This window comes from Poecilia reticulata, chromosome 1 (assembly GCF_904066995.2).
Source record: "Poecilia reticulata chromosome 1, P_reticulata-male-v2, whole genome shotgun sequence".
NCBI classification, from domain to species: Eukaryota; Metazoa; Chordata; class Actinopteri; order Cyprinodontiformes; family Poeciliidae; genus Poecilia; species Poecilia reticulata.
Window position 1 is genome coordinate 31,853,889 of NC_088830.1, and position 25,197 is coordinate 31,879,085.

The 25,197-nt window shown below is 43.9% G+C and overlaps 1 protein-coding gene across 6 annotated transcripts in view; it reads left to right on the forward strand.

Annotated features, from left to right (window-relative positions):
• bnc2 (basonuclin zinc finger protein 2) overlaps positions 1 to 25,197 on the forward strand; it is a 222,604-nt gene that overhangs the window by 181,970 nt on the left and 15,437 nt on the right. For all 6 annotated transcript variants that reach the window (XM_008422785.3, XM_008422799.3, XM_008422814.3 and 3 more), the window contains one exon: positions 21,653 to 24,024. In XM_008422785.3, the coding sequence (XP_008421007.1) occupies positions 21,653 to 24,024 (2,372 nt within the window). The remainder of the gene's footprint in view (positions 1 to 21,652; positions 24,025 to 25,197) is intronic.

Below are 25,197 nucleotides of genomic sequence, written 5' to 3' on the forward strand. Positions count from 1 at the left end.
TCTCGTTACACGTCCTGCTGCAGCCGAGCTGAAGCCGTCCAAACTGAATCCCTGCTCAGTGACTCAACTCGTCCACCTTGAGCGCGTTAGCCTTGAAATAAAACGGGAACAAGGTAAAAATAAAGCTGGCGTATGAGCCGAAAACAGTTTCTTGTTTAGCTACTTCAGCTGGTGCTGTGCAAAAGTTTTAAACCACCTTTTGTTTGTTTATTCCAAGCAGCTGGAGTTGTTTCTAATGCATGTCATTAGTTCTCCACACTTGGTGAACTTGTTCCATTTTGTTTTTTGGACTTCAGCAAACAATCAACAGCAGAGGGATTTGGTCTAAAAGTCATTTAAATGAAAAAATAATGCTCCAGCAGCTCCTTTTCACATTTTATAATGCACAATTTAATCTTCAGCTAAATCCAAGATTAGTAAAAGAATGAAACCATCAGAGTTTTTCCAGATGCATTTCCACCACCGCTACGGAAATGTCACTACAGTGACATTAAACAGGCGGCAGCATTATGCATATATAGTCACATAGCGCCGTTTTCAAGCACAGTAACTATTTTACCTTCAGTGGTTGTAAAAATGCTATGAATATCAAACATGATGGTAACACGTTTGAAAGGCTGAGCATAAGACTGACACGACACTGTCCTAAATGTAACAAATGTCATGAACATGAGTCTTCAAGAATGTTTGACTGTTGTCATGAAGTATCATTCAGTAAATGACATTTTCAATGTAAAGTTGGATTAAAATGTCATTATTTACCATGTTTAACATGAATTCATGGAGACTCATCCATGTTTATTACAGTGTCATGTCACTCACCCCTTCACATAAAGTGTTACCAACATGATGTTTGACTTTACAGTTAAAAGACCTTGAAATTGGGCCTCTGTCTCTTTAAGAAGCTTCTGCTCTGTCCAACACTCCACCTTCAGCACGTCATCACAACATTGCTCCTCTTTATGCTGCTTACAATCGTTCTTAAGAGCTTTGGACTGAGGAAACCTCAGACTTGCGGTTCCGCCTGGTGTTTGCTAACTGCTGCTGCCACTAGTCTAGAGGAGCAGAGAGGGGGAGGCGCGGTTTGAGGGCTGCCTTATGAGGCGGAAGCTCGGCTTTGAGCTCTGAGGAGGATCTTTGGGTAAATCGGATGAACAAGTGCGTTGGCGTCCCTGAATGGTTGCCACAGAGATTCAAGCATCCCCCAAACCTGCTTGAATAAATCAAAGCAACATTCCAGGTATGTTTTAACTGGGGAATAATAACATTATCACATGATGTAAAGCTCAAAAAAGTCGATAAGAAAAGAAAATGCCTCATAAACAATTCACCTCGGCAACTTTCCTGAATCCTCAGAAGTAAAACATAAAGGAGGGAGAAATTGCTCAACCCTTCTCTGCATGTTTGAGGACAGAGAGATTAAAGGCAGGACTGAAGAATGACCATCAGTCAAAGAAGAGCTCTGTCCTGTTCTCTGTCTTTCAGTCTCGGGTTGAGCAAACCTCCGTGCAGATCCAACATGTGGATCATCAAACACGCTAAAGGAGCGCTCCTCCGGGACGCCGGCCCATCCATTCATATCGCCCCACGCTGATTCCAACGCAGGAGAAAACCATATTTCAAAACCTGAGAAATGGATAAATAAAAGCAAAAGTCCGACTACTTTTGGCTCGATGTCCGCAGTCGAGCTTTCCAAGTATGCATCTGGGGAGGGGATCTGGTGGGACGGAGTCGGCTTGGAAGCGGTAGAAACGGACGTCACGATGGATGGAAATTTATATGGTGTGGTTCAGGGAGCAGCGGCTGTAAATTGACAAGTAATGCTTGTGAGCAGCGCTGCCCGTCTGTTTCCCTTTCCCTCATCTTTTATCTTTTTCCACTCATCTTTTCTTCCTCTGCCGTTGCTTTGCGTCCCGATAGGTGGGAACGGATGGCTCTGCTCACACGGGAGGGAAACCGACTCGTATTCCCAGCGGCGAAAGAACGATAGCGTGAAGTACATCTGAAGGCAGTATCGTAACAAAAACAATGTTTTATTTGGATCTATTCGACCCTGGAGAGTGCTGGCGTTGCAGAGTGTGAAATGAAGGTGAACTCCTAACATGATTCAACCAAAATAAAAAGTGAAAATTACAAAAAGTACTCGTCGTTTTATCTAATTAATAAAGCCAAGCCTTAAAACAATCGATCACGTTTATTTGTGTAGCAGATTTCAGTAGTTTAAAGTGCTTTACATCATAAAAACACACAAATAAAACATCTTAGAAACATCTTAATCAACAATTTGAGAAACCAGAAACAAACGTTACATTTTGTCAAGTTCCAACATCAAAATCATCAATACACCGTTCTCATGTGATGTCGCACTTCTGTGAACTTTGTAACTGACAGCCATCTTGGTAGGCAGTTGCTATGACAACAGTAAACAAACCAAAGCTTAGAATTATACCTCACCTTGTTCCGATGTAACTTCTAAACGATGTTCAAAGTACATCACAACTATTACTCAGTCACAAGTTTTGAGTATTCTGCCCACCTAAGGTAAATATCAGTGATATTAATTGTAGTACTCGATGCTGAACTAGCAAAATTAGCTTAGCTAATGTAGCTTTTATGCGCTAGCTAAGGCGGCCATGTAGCCTACGTGTTTATTACTACATCTACTTACTCTGCCAGTCAGCAGAACCTTTTTACTCATACAAAGAGTTCTTCCGTCCTTTACAAATCCATTTAAACATTGACTGTTTGCGTCAGGCCATGAAGCTCCTCCATGTTGTTCACTCTGTAATTAACTACATCGTAGTATGAGATCGTCTGACATATTTTCCTTCTCCGGCTCAGCAGCCATTCTGTTCATGTATCTTTCTCTTGTACTTTGATTAAATGTGTTCATATATTTTCTTTCTGTTGGTCTCGAAGCCATGGGTCCGCTTTGTTTTGTGCTGCGCTTGCCTACCAAGATGGCGTCGATCACTTCCGGTTCAGACCAGTGAGAACTATGTGTACACATCAAATATGTCGGTTAATGTTCCAGTTGTTATGGTTCAAAATCAACTCTAAACCGGTGGAGATTTTAGCCCTGATTTACAGGAACTCAGTGTCTCGGCTGTTTTGCAGTTTTCTGAAAGTTTGCTCCAGATTTGTGGTGCATAGAAGCTGAATGCTGCTTCTCCATGTTTGGTTCTGGACCAGAACCAGAAGACCTGAGGAGTCTGGAAGGGTGATGCAACAGCAGCAGGTCTTATTTTGGCCTTACAGGCCTGATGTTGAGTGTGTACATATCTGTGCCTCCGGCTGATTGAGTCATTCATTTGTGTGAATCTCTCTAATGGCGGCAGTCTTCTTTAATAATGCAGAACCTTCTTTATCTGCCCCGCTGCCTTGTCGCATCGTGTTTGAGCCACATTCACACACAGAGAAGGAGAAACCTGGACCAAAAGCTAAAGATTAAAAACAAACCCAGATAAACATTCAGAGCGCAAATCCATATCATGATTGGAAAAAGTCAGATGCTGTCAAAGTCGAGCAGAAGTTCTTTATAAAGGCCTTACAACAATAATAATATATTTTATTTGAAGGCACAACTCAAGGATAATGTATAAAAATACACAAATCCATTAAAAAACAATACATTAAATGAAATCACGACAGATAAAATAAATGGGGGAGTGAATTGCTGCTTCTGTAAAAATGGAAAAGTGAATGAATCTTCTTCAGCGCAGACTGAGTGTCGGCATGGCGTAGAATGAGATTAACCCTGTAAATCCTGTGTTGTCAAATTACAAAAAAAAAGACAAATGCTGATTTGTTACTCCTGGCAACATCCACGAAGAAGACAACAGGAAGTGATTGGAGTGTTTTGCCTATAACAGTTCAGCAAAACTCCAATCATCTCTGTTCAGAAATATTATCCCGGACTAACCCCCACTAATGCTACGTCTATGGACACTGACGCTTCAACGTTGATTGGCATTTAGGTATATTTTCTAATATTCTGCCAGTGAAACTTGTAGTTTTTCATCAATAAAGAATTGTTGACTTAGATCAAGCTCATAAATATTGCTAGAAAGTTACTGTTGCTAGTTAGTTTTGCCAAGTGTACTCAGACATTTGCGCTAAAAACTAGACCAACAATACTTGGCCAGCTTTGTTATTTTTACAGTGTTGGCGTGTTCTGAACTTAATTTCTTATTTAATGGAAACACCTCAATCGTGAAATTGTTTTTCTTTTGTTTTACATTAGCAGAATATCAACAAAGATTTGTGCACATTTGTAATGGAAACGCGGCTTGTTGTGTCTGGTTGTCCTGACCCGGTGTGATGGGGGAAAACGACCTGCTGGTCCGACGCGTCAGAGAAAACCATCAGCTGAGTCCCACCAGAGGATGAATCGCCAGGACATCTGCTTTCCTCCCACCGGCGCCGCCGCCGCTCTCCGATTGAGATCAGACAGATGCCGCGGCGCTGTGGCAGCTCTGCTTTGCTATGGGAAACATGCTGTCACATCTGGGCGCTTCACAGCCAAGGAGATGTGAGGGAGGAGATGATGCGAGCCAAAAGCGGGCGAAAGGATCACCGTGGCGCGCTTTCAACAGATGCTGGCATGCGCATGTCACAGACCCCCGAACATCAGGTGATGCCCCTTCAGGGTGACAGCGTGATAAGAGGGGAGAATTACACCGCAGCCACGTCCGCACCCCCCCCCCCTCATTAACCTCCAGTCTGATTGCCCCCAGGACTCCCTCGTGCTAATTAGAGGGGGAAATATGTCTACGATGCATGCCCTCATGCTCACACGCGCCACGGCTTTTCCGCGGCTGACAGAAACGCTATCTGAAGGTGTGAGAATGAAAGGCCTGTCTGTTATTGTGTTGCCCCAGCAGGTTGATTCCTGTTCACACAGACAGCCTTCATCGCGCTTTTTGATTTCACCGCGTTGAATCAAGAGGTGAGCTTTTTGTCTCAGCGTGACGCAGGCAGCCAACGCGTCTCTCTTCCACTTGTCAGCCGCTTAATTTGATGAGCTTCGCTATTGTGCAACATAGTAACGGTAGAAATGTATCAAATTAGGGAATTTAATTAGCGATTTTATCAATGCATTAATATAAACTCGTACACACACAGAGCCTGCTACACAAAATCTTACCAAGTACTTTTGGTTTAATTTCTAGATCAAAATAACTTACAAGTATCTTCAACAAGAAACAGAAGCTCGTTTAAGTCAATAATTACTTAATATTGATTAAAAAGTAATCGTTCCATCTACAAACTATTTCACTTCTAATATTGGAAACATGTCATCAGTTAAACAATCTGCCAGTGGAACTAGTAAAATTAATATTAATGAATTATTGACTTAAACAAGATTTTAAATCTTGAACAGTTACTTCCAAGTTCGTTTTGTCTTTTTTCAGATGAACTAAAATATTTGCCCTGGAAACTAAATGAGCTCTGGTGCTTTTGCAGTGCGGGGATGTCTCTAATGGCAGTCTCTTTGTCTGCACACTGAGGGCACATTTTCCTCTTTTGTTTTACACGATGTCGGGGACAGACGCGGACGTGTCCAGGGGCTGGTACAGCAAAGAGGCATTTGTACCTGGACTGGACCTGGGGGCGTCCGGGAACCGGAGCAGAGGCGAGGGGAGCTAAAGGTGGGAGAGTATTTAAGAGCACTTGAGTGCCGGCGTAGATGTAGTCGCCTCTCCCAGCGGGTCGGGCCGGGCCCCTCGGCACCGTGGCATGAGTTTTCACTTTAGCAGGCAGCACTCAGCGCTGCGTCTTCTGTCCACCCACTTTTTTCCGCTCCTCTCAGTCACTGTGTGCTTCACTGAACCCATCATTCGCTCTCATTCACTCTGGACTACAAGGCGCACACACACACACACACACACACACACACACGGTTTGACCCATTTGCCCCTTCACCATGAGTGGTAAATAATTCCATTGTGAGAGCCATTAGCAGGTAGCTAAAGGGTTAAGAGGGAAACGGCACAGGCAGTCAGACGGGCGATTAGACAATAAGAAGATAAATCACTAATCTTACCTTAAAGCAAGTCAAACTGTATTATTTTTTTATGATTATATTTCTGATTATTGTGTTGCCTTGCAAATCCCTGATATTCTCCTGAAATCCTTAAAGGGGCAGTATCATGCTAACTCTACTTTTTAAACATTTCACATCATGTTAAAATGTTTTCCATCATCTAAAGCACACCTGGCTTGTTGCTCTGATTCTTTCATGCATGTTTGAGAAATCATTTCATCGCCATGGCAACCATTCAGCTGTTCAAAATGCCTGGGTGGACCTAGCTCCGCCTTTGAGGTTGAAACTCCTCCCACCTTGAGATCCTTCAAACTAGCCAGCAGCAATTAGCAAACACCTGGTGGAGCTTTGAATCTGCTGAGCTCATTATAGGAGCAACTTCTCAGTGAAACGCTGGTAGAAACGTTAAAGGGTTAATGGAGCAGCCATGTTGTGATGACTCCCTGAAGAGCAGGAGCTTTTAAAGAGACAGAGGCCCAATTTCTAGACGTTAAATCAGGAAGTAACATTTCTTTTAAGTCATATTGATATATGTAGCGTTTCAGCTGAAGGTAACATAGTTACACTGCAAAAAACCCATATTGATGAAAACGTATTAGTTCCATTTTCAAATTAATTCACTTATAACAAGACATTTTTTGTCTTATTTTAAGTGTGCTAAGACATTTGCTTTAGAAACTAGAACAAAAATACTTGGTGTGTACTTTTGGAGTGTACTTTATTTTGCCCCTTTACAGCGCTCCTCTAAATAACTTTCAGCTGCTAAATACTAATAATGTAAAGGAAGAAAACCTGTAAAGCTGTAAAGGTTTGAGTCTGAGGCTAAAATCTGACCGAAGCTCGTAGATGCAGCGATTAGCAGTCAGAAAATAAATGGCCACAATATTCCATTGTATATTTGTAAAAAACATGAAAAATTTTAATTATTTTCCGTCTGCTTCACAATTACTACTCCTTTCTTTGTTTTATTGCAATGGAATCCATTGATGTTTCTCTTAGTAAAGAAAAATATGTGAAAGTTAAGAAGCATTGAACCCTTTTGTTGCGTTTTGTTCACATTTTAAGGCGGTAAATGATGAACAGACCTGGTTCCCATCACTGTTTAGGGAATCTGGGATGCAATTTTGCAAAGTCTGGAGAGCCAGAACTCCTCATCTGTCTCCTGTGCACCGTACATGGTCCGCCCGCCGCCCTGCAGGCGACTCAGCCTGCTAGCGATCTGTGTCACCAAGCCAGAAACCTCACAGGAGAGACTAATTCTGAGTAAAATGCATCACAGTCGTGTGTAGGATGTGTTTCCTAGCAGAGTGGCTCGTCTGCAGACAAACTGGTCCTCTGAGCCTTCAGCTGGGCCACTGTAAGAGGGATGCTTGTAGTTTTCCACAGTCATGTCAGAGGATTACACAGTCCCTCCGCTGTTTCAGTGACACACACACACACACACACACACACACACACACACACACACACACACACACACACACACAGAGTCAGAAACGCATCAAAGCGGCTCGGCATAGTGGCCTGCACTGAGCTGAGGGCACACTTACTCAGCAGGCTGCTGGCACCAACTCTGAGCTGGTCTGCAGAGCTTTGCAGTGACAAGTACAGTCTGTGTGTGTGTGTGTGTGTGTGTGTGTGTGTGTGTGTGTGTGTGTGTGTGTGTGTGTGTGTGTGTGTGTGTGTGTGTTTGAGTCAGAGGCAGTGTTTACTCGGTTCATGCAACTTGAGAGAGTTCTGACAGGGTGCATTTTGGAAATACATAAAAAAATTCTACAGTTTTAGCCAAAACATATCAGATTTCTGGCAGTTTTTTTTTGGTTTATTTTTAATATTTAGTTACAAAGACGTGACTCTAACATGTAATTCTGACATATCCAAACAATGGAGCTTAATAGTCATTCAGTCATTATGGGTACAGCAAACTTCCAAGTCAAGTTTGATGTAATAAACATGGAGTTGGACAACTTGTAACACTGGATAAAAATATTTGTTTATTTTCACACTGAAAAACACAAAATCTTACCAAGTAGTTTTGGTTTCTAGTGATAATATCTAATTATACTTGAAATAAAACTAACTTAGAAGTTGCATTTCAACAAGAAATTGGAGCTGGAAGTATTAATCCACTTATCACAAAACCTCTTCCATGTTATAAGGGGAATAATCTGCCAAAGAAACAGTAATTTAAAAAAACAATACTAAAAACTGTCTACCTGACACAAGCTGCCATATTTAGCTGATTTGTTACTTATATGTGAGATTTTACTTGGTGAGATTTAGTTTTTTGCAGTGTGTTTGAGGGGTGTGAATACTTCAGTAGTTTAACCATTCGTGCCCAAACAGCCGACTTGAATGCAGAAACTGATATAGTGCTTGCGATCTATTGCGCATCAATTATTAAAGCACCTGGGTTTTCTGGCTGAAGGGAAGATATAGGGTGTATAAATTATCCCTTATCGATATATGGAGTTTAGTGCTAACATGGTTTCTAATTATGCCCCGATCTGACCACAGGCCGACCTCGTCTCCCTGGTTTTCTGAGCTCTGCCCAAACAGGTGAGGAGCTGCAGAACCGCGCAGGGTTTGCACATTAAGGCGCAGCAGCAGCAGCTGCAGGATCTGCAACCCAAACACCTCCAGGTTGATCAATACTCTGAAGAAAAGCATTAACAGCCCATCACATTCTCTCCATCCTTCTCATTAAACACTAATCATTTTTTCAATGCTACCCCCCCCCCCACACCCACCCCCTCCACTCTGCGGTGGAGAGGAAAGTTTATTTCCCAGCAGCCCAGAGATTTCCCAGCAGCCCTTGCTCCGGCCTTCGCTCCGAGCCGCAGCCAGACGCCGGTTAGAGGCTGTTACACTCGTTCACCGATTCCCTCCATCCCTACGGGTCACAGGCAGAGCCCAACATCGGATGGATGGACGGACGGACGGACGGACGAACGAACTTCTCTCTGGTGTTTAGAGGCCAGTTTTTTTCCCAGCAGCCCCTGCGTCCAGCCTTCGCTCCGAGCCAGACGCTGGTTAGAGTCCGCTGCACTCGTTCGCCGCCTCCCTCCGTCCCTCCCTTCCTCCGTCCGTCCCAGCAGGACGCAGACAGAACCCGGCCTCAGCCGATCCATACTTATCATATCTGGGTTCCTCTTACAGCCTTGTAATTCTCATGGAGAGACATATTAGCGCGACACATTAGGCCGGCGGGGCGAGGCGAGAGGCTTCGCTGACACCAAATCGACTTAGCCGAGGCCCGGCGGGACGCCGCAGGGCACCGCCGCTCGCCGACGGCCAGAACCCCCGGCCGGCCCCGATCGGGTTTCAGCGACGGCTGTTGGGCTTGTAGTCCAACACGGGGCGGAGCGGGGGATGGAAGACGCTTCTGCTCATTGCATTTACTGACAGGAACCCAGCAGACCACAAGGCCGAGGGATCAATAGCATCGCTGCGCACCGCAGTGCCAGACCGGGCCGACCCAAACAAGGGCGGATTGCATTACACAGAGCTTTAAATCAGGATGCGACTGCACTGCTAGCATCACAACACAAACATGCTCGCTTTGCTCTCAAATTACAAGAACTGTCTGGTGCTTTCTACGTAGAGACACTTGGACAGTGGCACAAACAGGAAGTCACGACCCGACCCAACATCTGACAGAACCAAACGCTGGTGGTACGCATCATCCACTTCGGTCCAGATGTTTCCTGGTGAAAGGTTTAGAGCTTTCTGCTGTTTCTGTGGCGGCAGTGGATTCAGTCAACAGGCAGGAAGAACTGAAGACCTGCGGCAAATGGTTCAGGGGCGGAACCGGGCAGGATTGGACCGGATGGATGGATAGGTGGGTGGAGGGAAGGATGGTTGGGTGAAGGGATGGATGGATGGATGAGAGGATGGCCGGACGGATGTCTGTCACAGGTCAACGTTTTCCTTATCTTTTGACTTTCAGCCAATCAGGAGTAAGAAAAAATAATCCCGCTCCTGGATTGGCTGCTCTGCTGAATCCAGCCAATCGTGTGTCGGTAGCGTGTCACTTCCTGTACCTGTTTCCCAGCTGCATCTTCAGCCAAATATTTCACCTTTACTCGGTGAGAAACAAGCAGGTTTCAGTGGATATTTGGTGTTGGATCCGCTGCAGTTTTTCACGTTTATGGCCACCAGATCTTTCCACTGCGGGATGATCAGACGATGGTCGTTTGTTTCTGGACCCGAGCCTCTGATCAGACAGAGCGCCGGTCCACTCCCCTCCCAACCCGGGCCAGACATTGTTCGTCCCGCCCGGCCAGTCGGGGATCTGCCGTGGGGTCGCGGGGTCAGCGTTTATAAAAGGAAGCGGTGTGGGGAGCAGACGGCGCTCTCGTCACGTTGCGGGCCAGAACCCGGTGAAAAATGCCCGCCACGGTTCCCAACAAGAACAGAAACAATGAAAACCCCCACAGGGCAGCTTTTCATTATGGTTTAGTTTTATTTCATTGTGACTTTTTGTTTGTCAAATCCAGTTAGTTGTAATTAGTTTTTACAGTGTTCCTGCTGGTTTTTAGTAGTTATTATAAGTTCAGTATCGTGACAGGCCACGTCAACAAAACTAATACTAATTTCCAAAATTCATTTAATTATTAGCTGCTGTTCCCTCCCAACTTGTTCTGTCGCTATTTTGGCCTCAGGAGGTTTATGGATGGGAAAAGATCAACTTCACATCAGTTCAAAAGGCTAATAAATAGATTAAAAACACGAAAACGAAGGATTTCATATCTTCACTTCTTAGTTTTATAAACGTACGATGCCGTTCCAGTTGTAGTTTTTCCCATCAGTTACCGTTTTTATTCATTTCAGTTAATGGAAATGTTTTCCCAGTTTCAGTTTTTGTTAATTTTTTAGTTTTATTTAAATATAATAACTTGGCTCTCATTGACTTTGCACAACTGATGACGATTTTCTTCTTTAGGAATCTAAACATATCTGCTGCATGCAGCACATAAGAGGAGCGACTTTACTGACGTGATGAGTAACGATAATGATGAATGGATTTTTCTCTCTGGAAGGAGAGGCACAGACTTTAGTGGACCGTGAGGAACAATGAAAATCCAAAGAGAAGCTGAGTGAAACAGATTCAGTGTGTTGGAGGGCCAGATGTTCTGGGTTTGGATCAAACATCTGCTGGCCCTGCAGGACCTCGGCGACCCCGAATGACCCCGTCTGCTCACCTTTTTCTCCAGACGTTGCTGCGCTCTTCCTCCGCAGGTCTCTGATCTTTGGGAAAACGTGAAACGTGATCCCACGTTCAGAACATGTCGAACTTTTCCAGGTTGGCTTTAAGCTCGTCTTGTTGTCCGCGTGAAGAGGCAGCAGATGTTTATTTTTCTGAAAGTTATCACCACTCTGGAAAACGTGACAGGATTCAGACCCGGCGACCCGGAGCCGTGACCCATGATGACCCAGGAGACCCGGCGCGCATACAGCAGGCTACTACAGCTAACTAAAGCTAACACAGCAACTGAAACCGAGAAAACATTTTCCTTCACTGAAATAAATAAAAACGCAGAATTAATCGGGAAAAACAAAAACTAACTGGAAATATATTTTACCCTTAGAAAACTAACTAAAGCACTAAAATTATAGATATAATATCCTTCGCTTTTGTTTTTATTAATCTGTTTGTTGAAAAGTTTATCTTCTGCTCAGTATTCATGACCCAATCCAAGCAGTCACAAAACTTTCACCTTCTTGAATTCTGCACCTAAAAATGAACCAAAAAAACTACTATAACTAATAAAAACTAAAACTGGATCCAACTAATAATGACTAATCACAACTAGGAAAAACACTGTAAAAACTAATTCGAACTTATTGAATGAGGCACATAAAATGAAGCAGCAGCAGCGACCGGCCCGGTGATGGATGTGGATCTTCCTCTCTGTGAAAACCTCCAGTGATTTTACTGCATCCACCTGCAGCTCTTCTGGAGAAGCCATTTGTAAAATGTTTATGAAAACAGATGAATAAAGTTCTAGAGTTGTTCTGCTGTTATCTGCAGCGCAAACGTTCGGTGTGTTGATTCACGCATCCTTACGTCGCATTGGCAGCGGGACAAAGTGACTCGTTATGAAGACGCTCCGCGTTCTGGCGCTGTGGGAAAACCGTCGGGATGAATTACAGTCCGCTGGTTTACAGAGTTTAAATGACTTTCATCTCATAATTGGCCAAATTTCTGGAATCAAGTTTCCAAGGATTCACTCCATAAAAAAACAAAAATCGTGGCCTGAATTTATGACAGATGCTTCTGCTCATAAAAGGATTTATACTGTGATGAACCAACGGACGGACGGACGGATTTAAAACTCGTTTCTCAGACGTTTCCTGTTTTGTTCCAGTCTGAAGCTTAAACTGGTTCTGAGTTGGAACCAGTTTGGCAGTGAAACATTGTAGGGAAAGGACTGGAGGAAAGGTAGCAGATAGCAGCGATAGCAGCACACACACTCTCTCTGACACTCTCACACACACACACGCACGCACGCACGCACACACACACACCCAGACTTGAGTTAATGGTCTTGCGTCTTCCTGGCAGCCTGTCAATAATGGCTCTGATCACATTAAATAAAGAGTCCATTAGCTTATTCTTTCTCTTCCTGCGCTGCTAATGCGGCGCGTTGCAGCTTACACACACCTCTGCTGCTGCGGCACCAACGCAGCACAGCTTTCCAAACGCTTCCCTCTGCTTCCTGGAGGTGGAAGTTTCGATACAGGAACGCCAGGAACCGAACTTTAATGTGGCTAAAGGAGCAAACTGTGAGCATATGCTGCTCTGTGCGGCTCTTCTGCCAACATGGTAATCAAGACAAAGGAGACGTGATGTAAGCGGGAGAGGGGAGCGATTCTCCGCTCCTCCGCCGCCTCACTGCTCTCCGTTGGCCCTGGAACAACTGCAGAGGCCCCTGCATCTGTCTCCTAGGCCCACGACGGGCCCGGCCGCCGCCGCCGCGGTTAACGGGAAGCATCAGACAGTCGCGTTCTCCGAGGCGTTCCCTCTGGCTCCATGCTGGATCTGCTGAGCTTTCACCTCGGTTACGGTGCTTCAGCGCTCAGAATCAAGGTTATAACAGATCTGGGTTTTTCATTTGTCTTATTCAATTGGTTTTTAAAGTGCGTTTGCTGCTTTATTCTAGTTATTAGACACGTCACTATTTGCACCAGAAACTGGAGCTAAGTCTTATGTTTTTACAGTGTTCTGCATCTGATGCTGCATGTTTCAATGCTTCACACTGAAAAATAACTAAATCTTATCAAGAATTTTGGTTTGCTTTTGTAGTGCAAATATCTCAGTTCACTTAAAATAAGGTAAAACCTACTCCTGATTATTCATCAGTATTCATGAAAAATGCTAGTTTAACTGTCAAAATGTTTCACTGTATAATATAAAAATGTCATAAGTGAAATAATCTGATGTGAAACTTTTTCATCAATATTAAGACGTTAATGACGTGAAACAAGCTGCTGCTGCTGAAAAGTTACCTGCAAGTTAGTTTTGTGTTATTTCGGCCTATCATGATAACAAATGTTGTTGGACGATAAATTGTCCCAGAAATGATAAATATTGTCATTTTGAGACCATTTTGAAATATTAATAGGTACATTTTCAAAGACAAAAAAAAACTTTAAAGGACTTTTAACTCTGGAACTGGAACATATTAAATATCCAAAAGAAAAAACAAAACAACAAAAATGCTGCAAGAATTCAACATCCAGTAGAACGTAGTTAGTTTGCACTACCTGCCTCTTTTGCCTGTTTTCCCTGTCAAAGCGGAACGATTAATTCATTTTATCTGTTGTTTGGTTATTTAAAATGTATTCCAGTTCCAGTGTTAAATGTTAACTAGAATTAAAAGTTTAGTAATCTTTGAGAATGTGTTCTTGGATTATTATGGCATCAAAACAAAAAAGATTATCGTTTATCGCGATAACTTCTGGGACAATTTATCGTCCGGCAAAATGTATCGTGACACACTTCAGTTCAAAAGGATAACAAAAAGATCCATTAACACGAAAACGTTATTAAATCTATGATTTCAGGATGTTTTAGTTAATTTTTTAAACTTGCCATGTAGTTCCAGTTAGTTTGTTTTCCCCCATTAGTTACAGTTTTTAAATATTTCAGCTAACGAAGGTGTTTCATCCATTTCAGCTGATTCCGTTGGTTTTAGTTTGCTGTAAACGCTGCCGGACCCGGGAGAGCGCGCTGCGCGCCGGGCCTGAAATGGCTTCCATGTGCTGCACCTTTCGCCGGGCGGGGGGCCAAACGACCGTCCCGTCCTCTTTCTGAAGGAGCCGGGGGACATCTTTTCGACATTAGGCGCCGATGACGGCGGCGGCGGTTTGAAGTCGGGAGAGTCGGATGAATCAGAGCAGAGGAGACGTAAAATGACAGCTTTGTTTTCAAAAACAGATAATAAAAGACAAGACAGTGGAAAAAGAGATGGAAACGGTTTAGGAAAGGCCACCTGGAACCCGGCGTGTGCCAGGTTCTGACTCACCCGTCTGTACGGCAGGCCGTTTTACCACAAAATCTGATTCAACAAGCTCTGCTTTATGACCAGACGTGTCACTGCAGATATCTACTATTACATTTAAGATTTCAAATATTAAGAATTAAATTATGATTTGTCGTGAAGTAATATTTTTTAATGTTTTGACTAGTCATCTCCAATTAAAGATATCTTAATTAGCATCAATATTAAGTGTAAATCTGAGTAGTCAAGAGTCTCTAAATCAGTTTGGTGTCTTGAACAAAGAAACTAGACCAAAATTGTTTGGTAAGATTTTGTGTTTTTGCAGTGTAGAATGCAATTAGTCAGACTGAACCGATTTTATGCTAAGCTGGCCTGCCGTACCGTCTTCTGCAGCATAATGACCCCTGACCCCCTCCCTTTCCATCTAGTGCAGAAACTGCACTATAAATCTCACTCCAGTCGATTAGCGTGCCCTTAGCAACAGCTAACACACCGTCATGAATTTTTAACCGAAGCCATGACTCAAATCGGGCAAAGAGCTGAAGCCGGGTGTCCTGTTGGCTGATCGCTGCGTCTGCTGCAGCACAATGAGCCCAGTGGCCTCCTCACATTCACTTATCCTGCAGCCGCCTGTCCTCTGTGATGCAGTCGGCCCTTTCCGACGGTTCCTGATTAGATAAGAGCCGCCTCCGAATGGCGTCCCATCAGCTGCCGCTTATTCCATCATCTCCGTTTCCACATCGCTTCTGTTTTCACGTGGAAACCAGAATTTTGAGTTTACAGAAGATATTATGTAACCTTTCAGTTCCTGAGGATCTCGTTTCCCACCAAAGCGTTGCTCGTTGAGGCCGAGAAGACCTTGAAGCTTATTTGCGGAGAGGCGTCGAGTCTGCCCGCTGAAACTCAGGCCACCGTTTCTCTGAATTCTCCACGTTTCTGGAGAAACAAATGATTCAACTCTGCGGAAGGTTTAAACAACCACTTTTATCTAGTTACATTTTCCAAGGAAACCGACTCCGACTGGCTTTAACTTGAACATCAACTACAATAAACTAAATAACTCACTTCAAAACATGGAATTAATTTAGATAAAGTCGTTTCTCAGAGTGTTTATTTTCGATGGCTTACAGCTAACAAACCTAAAACTCAGTTTCTGCTGTTATGTTATGAGCAAGCTTAGAGTTTGTTGATGCTAATTTGACTTTGACTAAGAAGTGGGCTGCTCACATAGTGCTTTATCTAGGGATACCACTGGGAAATTGAGTGGAAGGAAAAAATCCATTTATTGTAGCTGGTTTATATTTTGTACTTTCCATTTATTTTCATCTATAAATTTTGTCTAATTACATAATTTAAAATAAGTTGTGCACAAATATCTGATAACTAACATTGGTTCAGGGGCTTTGGACACATTCAAACAAATTAGAAAATAAAAATGAGTAAAAATATAGAGTCTAAAGAAAACTGGCTCAAAACTCTGCCCATTTCCACCAAGCTCAAATTTATCTCAAGTTGTTTTTGATGTATACGGTATTTTCATAACAACTGAAGCCAACAGAAAATACATACCGGCCCTTTAAGAGATGTTTGGAAAACCTGAGAACTGATGAGCAAGGCAAACTTTGACTTTTACATCAAATCTGGCTGATTGGGGGGGAAATAAAAAAACAAAACTCGAAGTGCAAGTTATGTTTGCTAAAAATCTGTCTGTCGTTGTGTAAAGCTTTAGATCAATGCAGATTAGGGTTAAAAAAAGTGCCAATGAGGATAAAATTAATTGGCCTACAGCAGCTTGAACAAACGTTTATTTTCGGCTCCACTGCAGAATAATCTCTCCTGACGAACGGAGCTTAAAAGAGAAATAACCCGAGATCACAACGTGTAAATTTCAGCCTTTATGATTCCTCCGAATGTCGTCCGCCCACTTCCTCGTGTAGCTGGAGATTTTCCTGTGCGCCATCACAGGGGAAGCAGCAGAGATGGTTGTTCACAGATGACCTCTGACCAGCCACTGGGGAGGCGAAGGGGGAGCCAGCTTGTGCCTTTGGAGCGGCTGGCCTCTGATGTGATGGCTCCAGGCAGTGGGCTTTGCGTGAACCGATCCCCGATGGGGCCCCCCCCCTCGTCACTAGATCCTCTGCATTATTCATCGCGGTCCGCAGCGGAGCGGCGGAGGCAGGCGGAGAACGGAATAAAAAGCGTCAAGGTTCAGGACCTTCTCAGATCACAAGGAACTTCTGCTTAACCTCCCTTGAAGTGATAAACACAGGAATAGAGTATGTTTTCTTTTTTTTTAAGCAACTGGATCTGAGAGTAGGACTGGAGATCAATGGGGATTCCCTGGAGGCTTAGAGGAGATCACATTCACCGCGAGGTGATTGGTGGATCAATGCGGTTCCCATGGTTCACTTTGCCATTGTGAGAACGGATCCTCTTCATTCCAACCAGTTCAGAGATCTCCCAGTTTACTTTCTAGCTCTCAAGGAAACATGCAACAAATTGCATAATCTGCTAATTGCATAATTGGTTGACATGTTGTATAACCGGGAGCGCTAACCCAGCCCCTGGGTTAGCGGGCTACGTTAAGACATTTTTGCACAACATCCAGCATTGGCGACGCAGCAGCGAGAAGACGGATAAACGCGCTTGTGAGCCAGATTAATTCAGGGAGGCAGGCGGACGAAATAAACCAACATCTGAGGCTGTGGAGCAGATAAAGTGGGGGTACCCCGCCGTCTCTCTGCTGTAATTATTGGCTAATAGTCATTAACCTGGCAAACAAAAGGTTTAGCTGCATTGTTTAAAGGACTCTGGGATGCATAATGACAGACTAATATGTCATAGCACTAGGGGGGAGGGGGAGGGGTGGATTAATGAGATTTTACTGAAGGGAGCGTACAAGAAGAGGTGGGGCACGGCTGGAAAATAGAGAGGGAAGAGGGCCACATTAAGCTAATTGGAAGATGAGTGCCTACTTGTAAAAGTGCTTCTAATGGCGTATTTGTTTCTCTCGCTGCAGCGCAGAGCTAATGCAGGGGAGTGCAGCTGCAAGACTTATAGTAGTAAAGATTGTGAGCGTTTGTCTGCGAATGTGTGTCAACGCGCTTTACATCAGGGGTGTCCAAACTTTTTGTCAAAAAGACTCCAAAGGAAAAAAAAAACAAACATTTTCCTGTTCCTCCTCCACAATAAACTGAGTATCATTGAATAAATAAATCAGTCAGGTCTTTGTTTGGGAAAAATGTGTAAATTATTATAGATTTAAATCCTAAACTGAGTTTCCCTCATTAAAATAAAGTTTGCAAATTTTCTAGGTATTGATTGGAAAAAAATGGAACAAAATTTATCAGTTCTGAGCAATAAAATCAGGATTTGGTTCTTTGAAAACACTTGCTGTATTAAGCCAAGTTTAATGAGTTGATTGAAAGCAGATTTTTTGAGTAAAAGTCACTGGATCCTTGCAGAAATAACGAAGTTTGATCATTTAAAGATAAATGGTTAGAAATGTTTTCTATTGTAAGGAGATTAAATCATTTATCCCCATTTAACTAAACAAACTCTCCATCTACATCAAACATGAAATTTAGATTATTCTGGAACTGAAATCAGGGGCCACACTCAGTCATCCCAGGGGCCTCAAACGGCCCCTGAACCTCCCTTTGGGCATCACTGACATTAGCGCTCATATCTTCATCGTCAGAAGCTCCTGCAGGACGGACAGCTGGTGTCTTCCTGCAAATAATTCTTTTATTCCTGAACTTCTGCTGACTTTTGGAGCGTTCATGATTAATGCAGCGGCTCCGTCTGGACAGTGGTTCTCCGCTTTCCGATTCACTCCAACGCCTCTGGACTCTTTGAAGACAAAATAAAACGTCTTTTTCCTGCAAGTTGGAAATAAATACTTGGAAATGTTCGTCTTAATCTGAACTAATCAGCAACTCTTAACACCTTTTGCAAAAGTATTTATAACCCCTCAAGTTTTTAATTTCAGTCGCCTTCCACTCCACTGAAAAGTCTCATCCAGTCCACCAGACTGGATGGAGAGCATCTTGAAACTTATTCTAGGTCGGGCTTTGACTAGGCCATCCTAACACATCAATCTTGTGTCAAACATTGATCATGCAGCCACAGTCATACCAGCTGCACTTTATTTCATTTTGAGGCGTCAGAGTAAAGGCTGAGTTTTAAAACGTTGGTAAACGTCGTGGCGTCGCGCCTTCCAGGCGTCCATTTTTAGAGTGAAAGTTGTGCAGCGTTAACTGTAAAGCTAATGCATTTTGACATAAGTTTTTCCTTCCACTTAGCTGCTGTGAGCTCCCTTATATACGTGTCGTCACATAAAATCCATGTAAAAGCAAAAAGTTTGCGGTTGTGTCGTGTGAAGAAGTTTAATGGGTGTGAATACTTTCCCAAAACGACGTCACTTAACACTCGTGATGCTGTTTTCATTTTTAAGGTGAAAATTTCCTCAATTTCACCTTAAAAATCCAGAAAAATGTAAATAACCAGGCGACCTCTGCATGTTTGAAAAGTGTAAAAAAAAAAAAAAAAGAGCCAGTTTTTGTTTCCCTAAAGTGTGAAACCCAGACTGCTGCTCTACTTAGAATCCAGATTTCTTAAGAACATTTTCAGATGGTGGAACTATTCACAGATTCACTTTCTAATTTACTTTCATTATTTTGTTTCAATTAAATCAAATGGAAGTGCTAATGCCCGCATGGCCATGCAGTACGAAATAATAGTGTCCAGGCTAGAATTTAAAGTCGTACCTCCAGGCTAAAACTCCAGAGCGCACACAGAATGAAAGTGTAAAATGTTTTTTAATGTATATTTAACAACAAATACCCCAGTGACTATTGATGTTTCGTCTCAGAAGAATCTATTTCTCTGGTATATCTAAGGGCATGATATGAAACCACTCACACTTTTATTTCTTTTTCTCAGTTTTCTTCCTCTGTGTGTCTCCCGTAGTATTTCTCCCTCTCTTTTTTTTCCCCCGCTGTCTCTCTTTAAACATTTATCTTCTGTTTTCTCCTTACAGGCCCTTTGTGCTTTTGTGATGTTGGTTTTTACAGCTTTCTGCGCACCACAGTCGCCATTTATCTTTTATAGATGCCAGCAGCAAGGAGCGCGTAAGAAATGCTACCATTTCAGCATGACTAATTGTCATCGCTTGGCGCTGCTCCCCTGATGTCACCCGCTGCTGCTCCCCTGAGGGCCTGCAGTGTGTGAGCCGCTCTGTTTACACTGTACATTTCCATTTTGCTCACATAAATACTCCAACTCTGAATATTATCATCAGCTGCAGCGTGTTGCTCGGTTTGTGAACTCATTCGCCAGCAGCAATCTGAAACAGGTGAAGATATGGGGCCCCAGAAGAGGAAAAACTATCAGAATAGTTTTTGCCTAAACTAAGCCTCATCATCATCTGTTTATGCTTGATGGTGAGCCCGTCTGCAGGGGCGCTTACCTTTCTTTTTAAATCTGCTTATTGCGAAAAATTCAAGCTAAGTCAGCGGATCATTACTCAAGTCTCCACAGCAGATATTTTAATATTGAGCATCAGTTAATCAAAACTTTATTTTTACTGTAGTTAAACGAGACGCATTGTTATAAAAATGCTCAAATTTCATTTAGAATAAAATGTATTTAGAGAGTTTTACTAGAGGTGCACTGATTTATTGGCCAACCGATTGACTGGCGGTGATTTCCTTAAGATCGGTGATCGGCCGATACTTACATGTGAAGCAGATCTAATCCCCTGAGATTATCAGCAAAGATCTAAAAATCAGCCGCTGTCCTCTTCTGCTCTGCAGTTTGACTGACGGACCGGCACACCGGGTCGGGTCTGCACGTTTGCAGTTGATAGTCGCCCCATTGTTACCAACTCAGCAACTTTCTTCCTATATTTATCAACATGTCAGACAAAAGAAATCAAAATCAGCAGGTCAGGCTTCTTTACAGATCAGTAATCGGCGATTGGACCAACAACTGCAATCGATGGTTCCCTAATTTTACCCAAATGTCTTTATGGCACTGCTCCTATTTAATTTGGTTTGCCGTCTCTTAAATGATGACAGGTTAGGGCTCCTGATCAAACCCAATATTCTCATATTTATTCACATTTCCTTACAGAAGTTAATGAGCAGATTGGAGAAAACGGCATTAAAGCATCAGGTGTCGAGGAAAGCATGTTCTACTGTTTTAGAAATGTAAAAAATTGGGTATAAAACACCCAAAACTGGAAATACAACAAATGGTAAAGTGTCAAAATGACCAGCAGGCGCTCAAAGATTAACTAAATGTGACTATAAATCTGCAAAAATAAATTTCCTATATTGTCATCACTATTAAACAACCGTTAAGACCAGCTGAAATGTTTGCAGATATATCTACAAAGTGTTATTTTTTACCATCAAAGCCATTATATTCTCAAATTATGAAAGTAATTAAATCTGAAGTCGTCATGAAGTTAAAACCTTCCCTCAGCAGGTCCGACCTAACAAACATTTCCTGGTTTATGGTATCATTTCTGCTTTTGTTGTCTGGATTCAGGTGTTTCTCAGATAAACGACACGTTGGGCTGCATTTACCACTAAATACATCCTGTATTAACATGTACTGCGTTTTTTCTTCATGTGTTGGTTTTGGTTTTTCCTCTTTCTGCAGGAGTAGAGACAGAGTTTTAGGCTGTTCAGTTGTGTTCCCTCCTTTCTTCTCTCTTTTTCCTACCTTCCTTCCTTTTTTCCATCTAGTCCATTATATTTGGAAAAAAAGTCCAATGTAACTCAGTTTTGTCCTCTTTGTGCCGTTTCTCCTGAATTCCTGATATATTTAAAATCGGATTAAAAATGGTGGACCATTAGATTCACTTTGCCGATCTGCAGGACTGATCAGCACAAGAATAAGAGAGATTGTTGAGGGGTAGACCTTTGATGAGGCGTATCAGGTGTCGCTCCAGGGGACCTCTGGGTATCATGAATGGAAAAACCCACCTTACCCCTTGCTCTGTATCTTCCTTTGACCAGACTAATTATTCGCAATCAATAACAGTCTGTATCTTCTCTCTTGTCTCTCTCGTCTCTTCTGGGACATTCAGGATGCTGCAGGCAAGGTTTTGGACCGCTGGACCATCATGTCCCGTGAAGAAGAGATCATCACCCTGCAGCAGTTTCTGCGCTTTGGTGAGACCAAGTCCATCGTGGAGCTGATGGCTATTCAGGAGAAAGAAGGTCAGGCGGTCACAGTTCCCTCGTCAAAGACAGACTCTGGGATTAGGACGTTCATCGAAAGTAATAACAGAACCCGCAGCCCGGGGCTCTTGACACATCTGGAGAACAGTAGCCCCTCCAGCATTCATCACTTTGAGAATATCCCCAACAGCTTAGCCTTCCTCTTACCGTTCCAGTATATCAACCCAGTCTCTGCCCCCATGCTCGGCTTGCCCCCTAATGGCCTCCCAATGGAGCAGTCTGCCCTTCGGCTTCGGGAGCCCAGCCTCCCAAACCAAGGAGAGCAGGTGGAGACCAGCGAGTCAGAGGTGTCCCTATCGCCCTTCCGCACAGGTCAGAGTCCGAGTCGCGGAGTACTGGGACCCATCAACAGCACTGAACCCAAGACGGAACCCAACAACTGTGCATCTCCCATCTCCCCGACCCCGTCCACCCAGCAAGCTCAGCAGCAGTCGTCCCTTCAGCAGCAGCAGCAACCGCAGCAGGGCCAACAGCAGACCCAAAGAGAGTCTCAGCAACACAACAGTCTGGGCGACCATCAGGTGCATCACCACTTCATCAAGGATGAGCCTTCGAAGTCCATCAGCCATCCTTCGTTCTCCTCCAAGATGCATCGTATACGCCGCATGGGAGCCACCTCACGCAAGGGTCGCGTGTGCTGCAACGCGTGTGGAAAGACCTTTTATGACAAAGGCACACTTAAGATACACTATAATGCCGTACACTTGAAGATTAAACACCGTTGCACCATTGAGGGATGCAACATGGTCTTCAGCTCCCTGCGCAGCCGCAACCGCCACAGTGCCAATCCCAACCCACGGTTGCACATGCCCATGCTGCGCAACAACCGCGACAAGGACCTTATCCGTGCCAATTCCACCACAGGTACGCCTGTCATCTCGAGCAGCAAGAACGGCAGCTTCACGCTCACCAGCCCCGGACGGCCACCGCTGGGTTTTACGACTCCCCCAGTAGACCCGATGCTTCAGTCCCCGCTGCAGAGTCCCCTGGTGTTCCCTTCACTGAAATCAGTGCAGCCAGTCCAACCAGTGCCCCCGTTCTACCGAACACTCGTGTCTCCAGCAGACCTCGTCAGCCCTCCAGTGTCACTGCCAACCAGCCCCATCATCCCCACCACTACCAACAGCACCACCCTGATGGACCAGCAGCAGCAGATCCTGGCTGCTGTTGTCTCGCACAACAATGTTCACGTGTCAGAGGCAAGTCCAATGTCCCACCGGCTGTGCACTGGTGGCAGTCAGGACCTCACCACAAGCTGTGACCCCACACCCAAAAAGAAACCTCGTAAATCGAGCATGCCAGTTAAGATTGAGAAGGAAGTGATTGACGTGGCAGATGACTTTGAGGACAAAGATGAGGATGACGACGACACAATCCATCATAATCACCAGGCAAGTCTTCTTCACAACAATATTAAAATCAACGGCAACTGCAACAGCAACAACAATGGCGCAAGTGGCACTGGCCACCACAGCGGCGGCAGTGGCCAGCAGTCGCCCTCCCAGGATGAGATGAGTCCTGGCCTGGCCCTGAGGGGGATGATGAGGCAAAGTGAGGACGAATGTAGGGAAGGGACTGGCAGCGACAGCAGAGGCGGCACTTCAGAGCTACGTTGTATGGACAGCTTTACCTCAGAAGATCAGGACCACGAGAGAGACTTTGAAAACGAGTCTGAAACCTCAGACTCCAAGATGTTCTACCGCGATGACCTGATGGACGGAGAGGAACATCAAAAGCACGGCAGGGGAGGAAGAGGGCTGGACAAGGAGCATGAAAACGAAGCCCACGACGACGAACACTTGAGAAAAGACATCGAGGGAAACGGTCATTCCTCACCGTCTCCTCATGGGCCTCCGATCAAGATCAAAGAAGAGCTCAACGATCCGACTTACGACATGTTTTGCATGAGTCAGTACGGCCTCTACAACGGCGGCATGGCGGCAGCAGCGGCCGCCGCCGCTAGCATGGCTGCTCTGCACGAGAGCTTCATTTCCTCCATGGGGTACGGCGCGAGTCCACCCAAATTCCCCACGTCTCAGTCGCCCGAAGGAGACCCGTGCTCCAGCCCTGACCCCAAGATCTGCTACGTCTGTAAGAAGAGCTTCAAGAGCTCCTATAGCATGAAACTGCACTACAAGAACGTGCACCTGAAAGAGATGCATGTGTGCACGGTGGCTGGCTGCAACGCTGCTTTCCCCTCCCGACGGAGCAGAGACAGGTGAGTGCAGCAGGACTCCAAATGACCCCTAACTTTACTGTGTCTAATGTATTTGATTTAGGCTCGGTTCAGAATGTGTTTTAGGTTTTCAGGTTCTACATTTTTCATCATGCTCCCTAATATTTTGCTTCCAAGCAGTCCAACTTTTCTTTTTGTGTCTTTTAAAGTTGTCTAGACCAACAGTTCTTCAGGCTTTCTAGAGGCATTTCAAGGTGTTTTATTTGCACACTGAATTTCCCCTTACTTTCACTGAAGTCTTTGTATCGTAATGCGTTAAGGATTGGATTTGCTGTTTAAGCCTCAACTCTGACCAATAAATCACTGAACTTAAAAAAAATAAAATCTCCCAAACCTTAGGGATAGACAGCCAGGTGTTGTGTCTACACTTAACCTGAAACTTACAGAAGCAAAGAAGCATGTTTTAAATTTCGTCTCAGGGCAGGCTGCAGCAAAGACACATTTTGTTTTTTACGTGTTCAGCTCTGAAACGTGCCAAAGGTAACAAGTTTGAGGCATGAAATAATATTTTTGCATCAACAAGATGATTTCCAGTGAGCCATTTGCCAAATGTTTTGGCATAACTGGGCTGCACGCGTACGCCGTGTCCTCATTAAATCGAGAAAATCCGAACAAGCAGGGAGGAAAAAGCCATGCAGACACAAAACTTGTTTTTTTTTTTCTCTTTACATTTGAACTTTTATGATTTACACAGTGCTGTCTGCACTTATTGGCGCCCGTTGTTGCCACTCTGGGGAGATTCATATCTCCCTAAATCTTCCTCACTGAGCACGGCGGCAAAATGAACTTCTCTCCTTTGTCCGAGTTAGTTGAACTCATCAGACTGGAGATGTGAGTAAGTTTAGATAAGTAGACATTTTACTGCACTGCTGCTGAATCCTCAGCAAGAAAAGTAGCTACTGGCTCCCCTAAAAGTTGCAAGATGATGTCATCGCCTAATTTGCATATTTGCGATCCAGACAGTAGATGAAAAGAATATCTACATTGGCAAGAGAAAAGGTGATTAAAACTATTCAAATGTGCTTAAATGGTCTTTATGAAATAATTTAGAAAAACAAAGGACACTTTTGACAGTTTCTTCTCAGAATTGGTGTTAAATGAACTTTCAGATTTACTTAAGTGATGGAGTAATTTTAACAGTTGAAATGGTTAAAC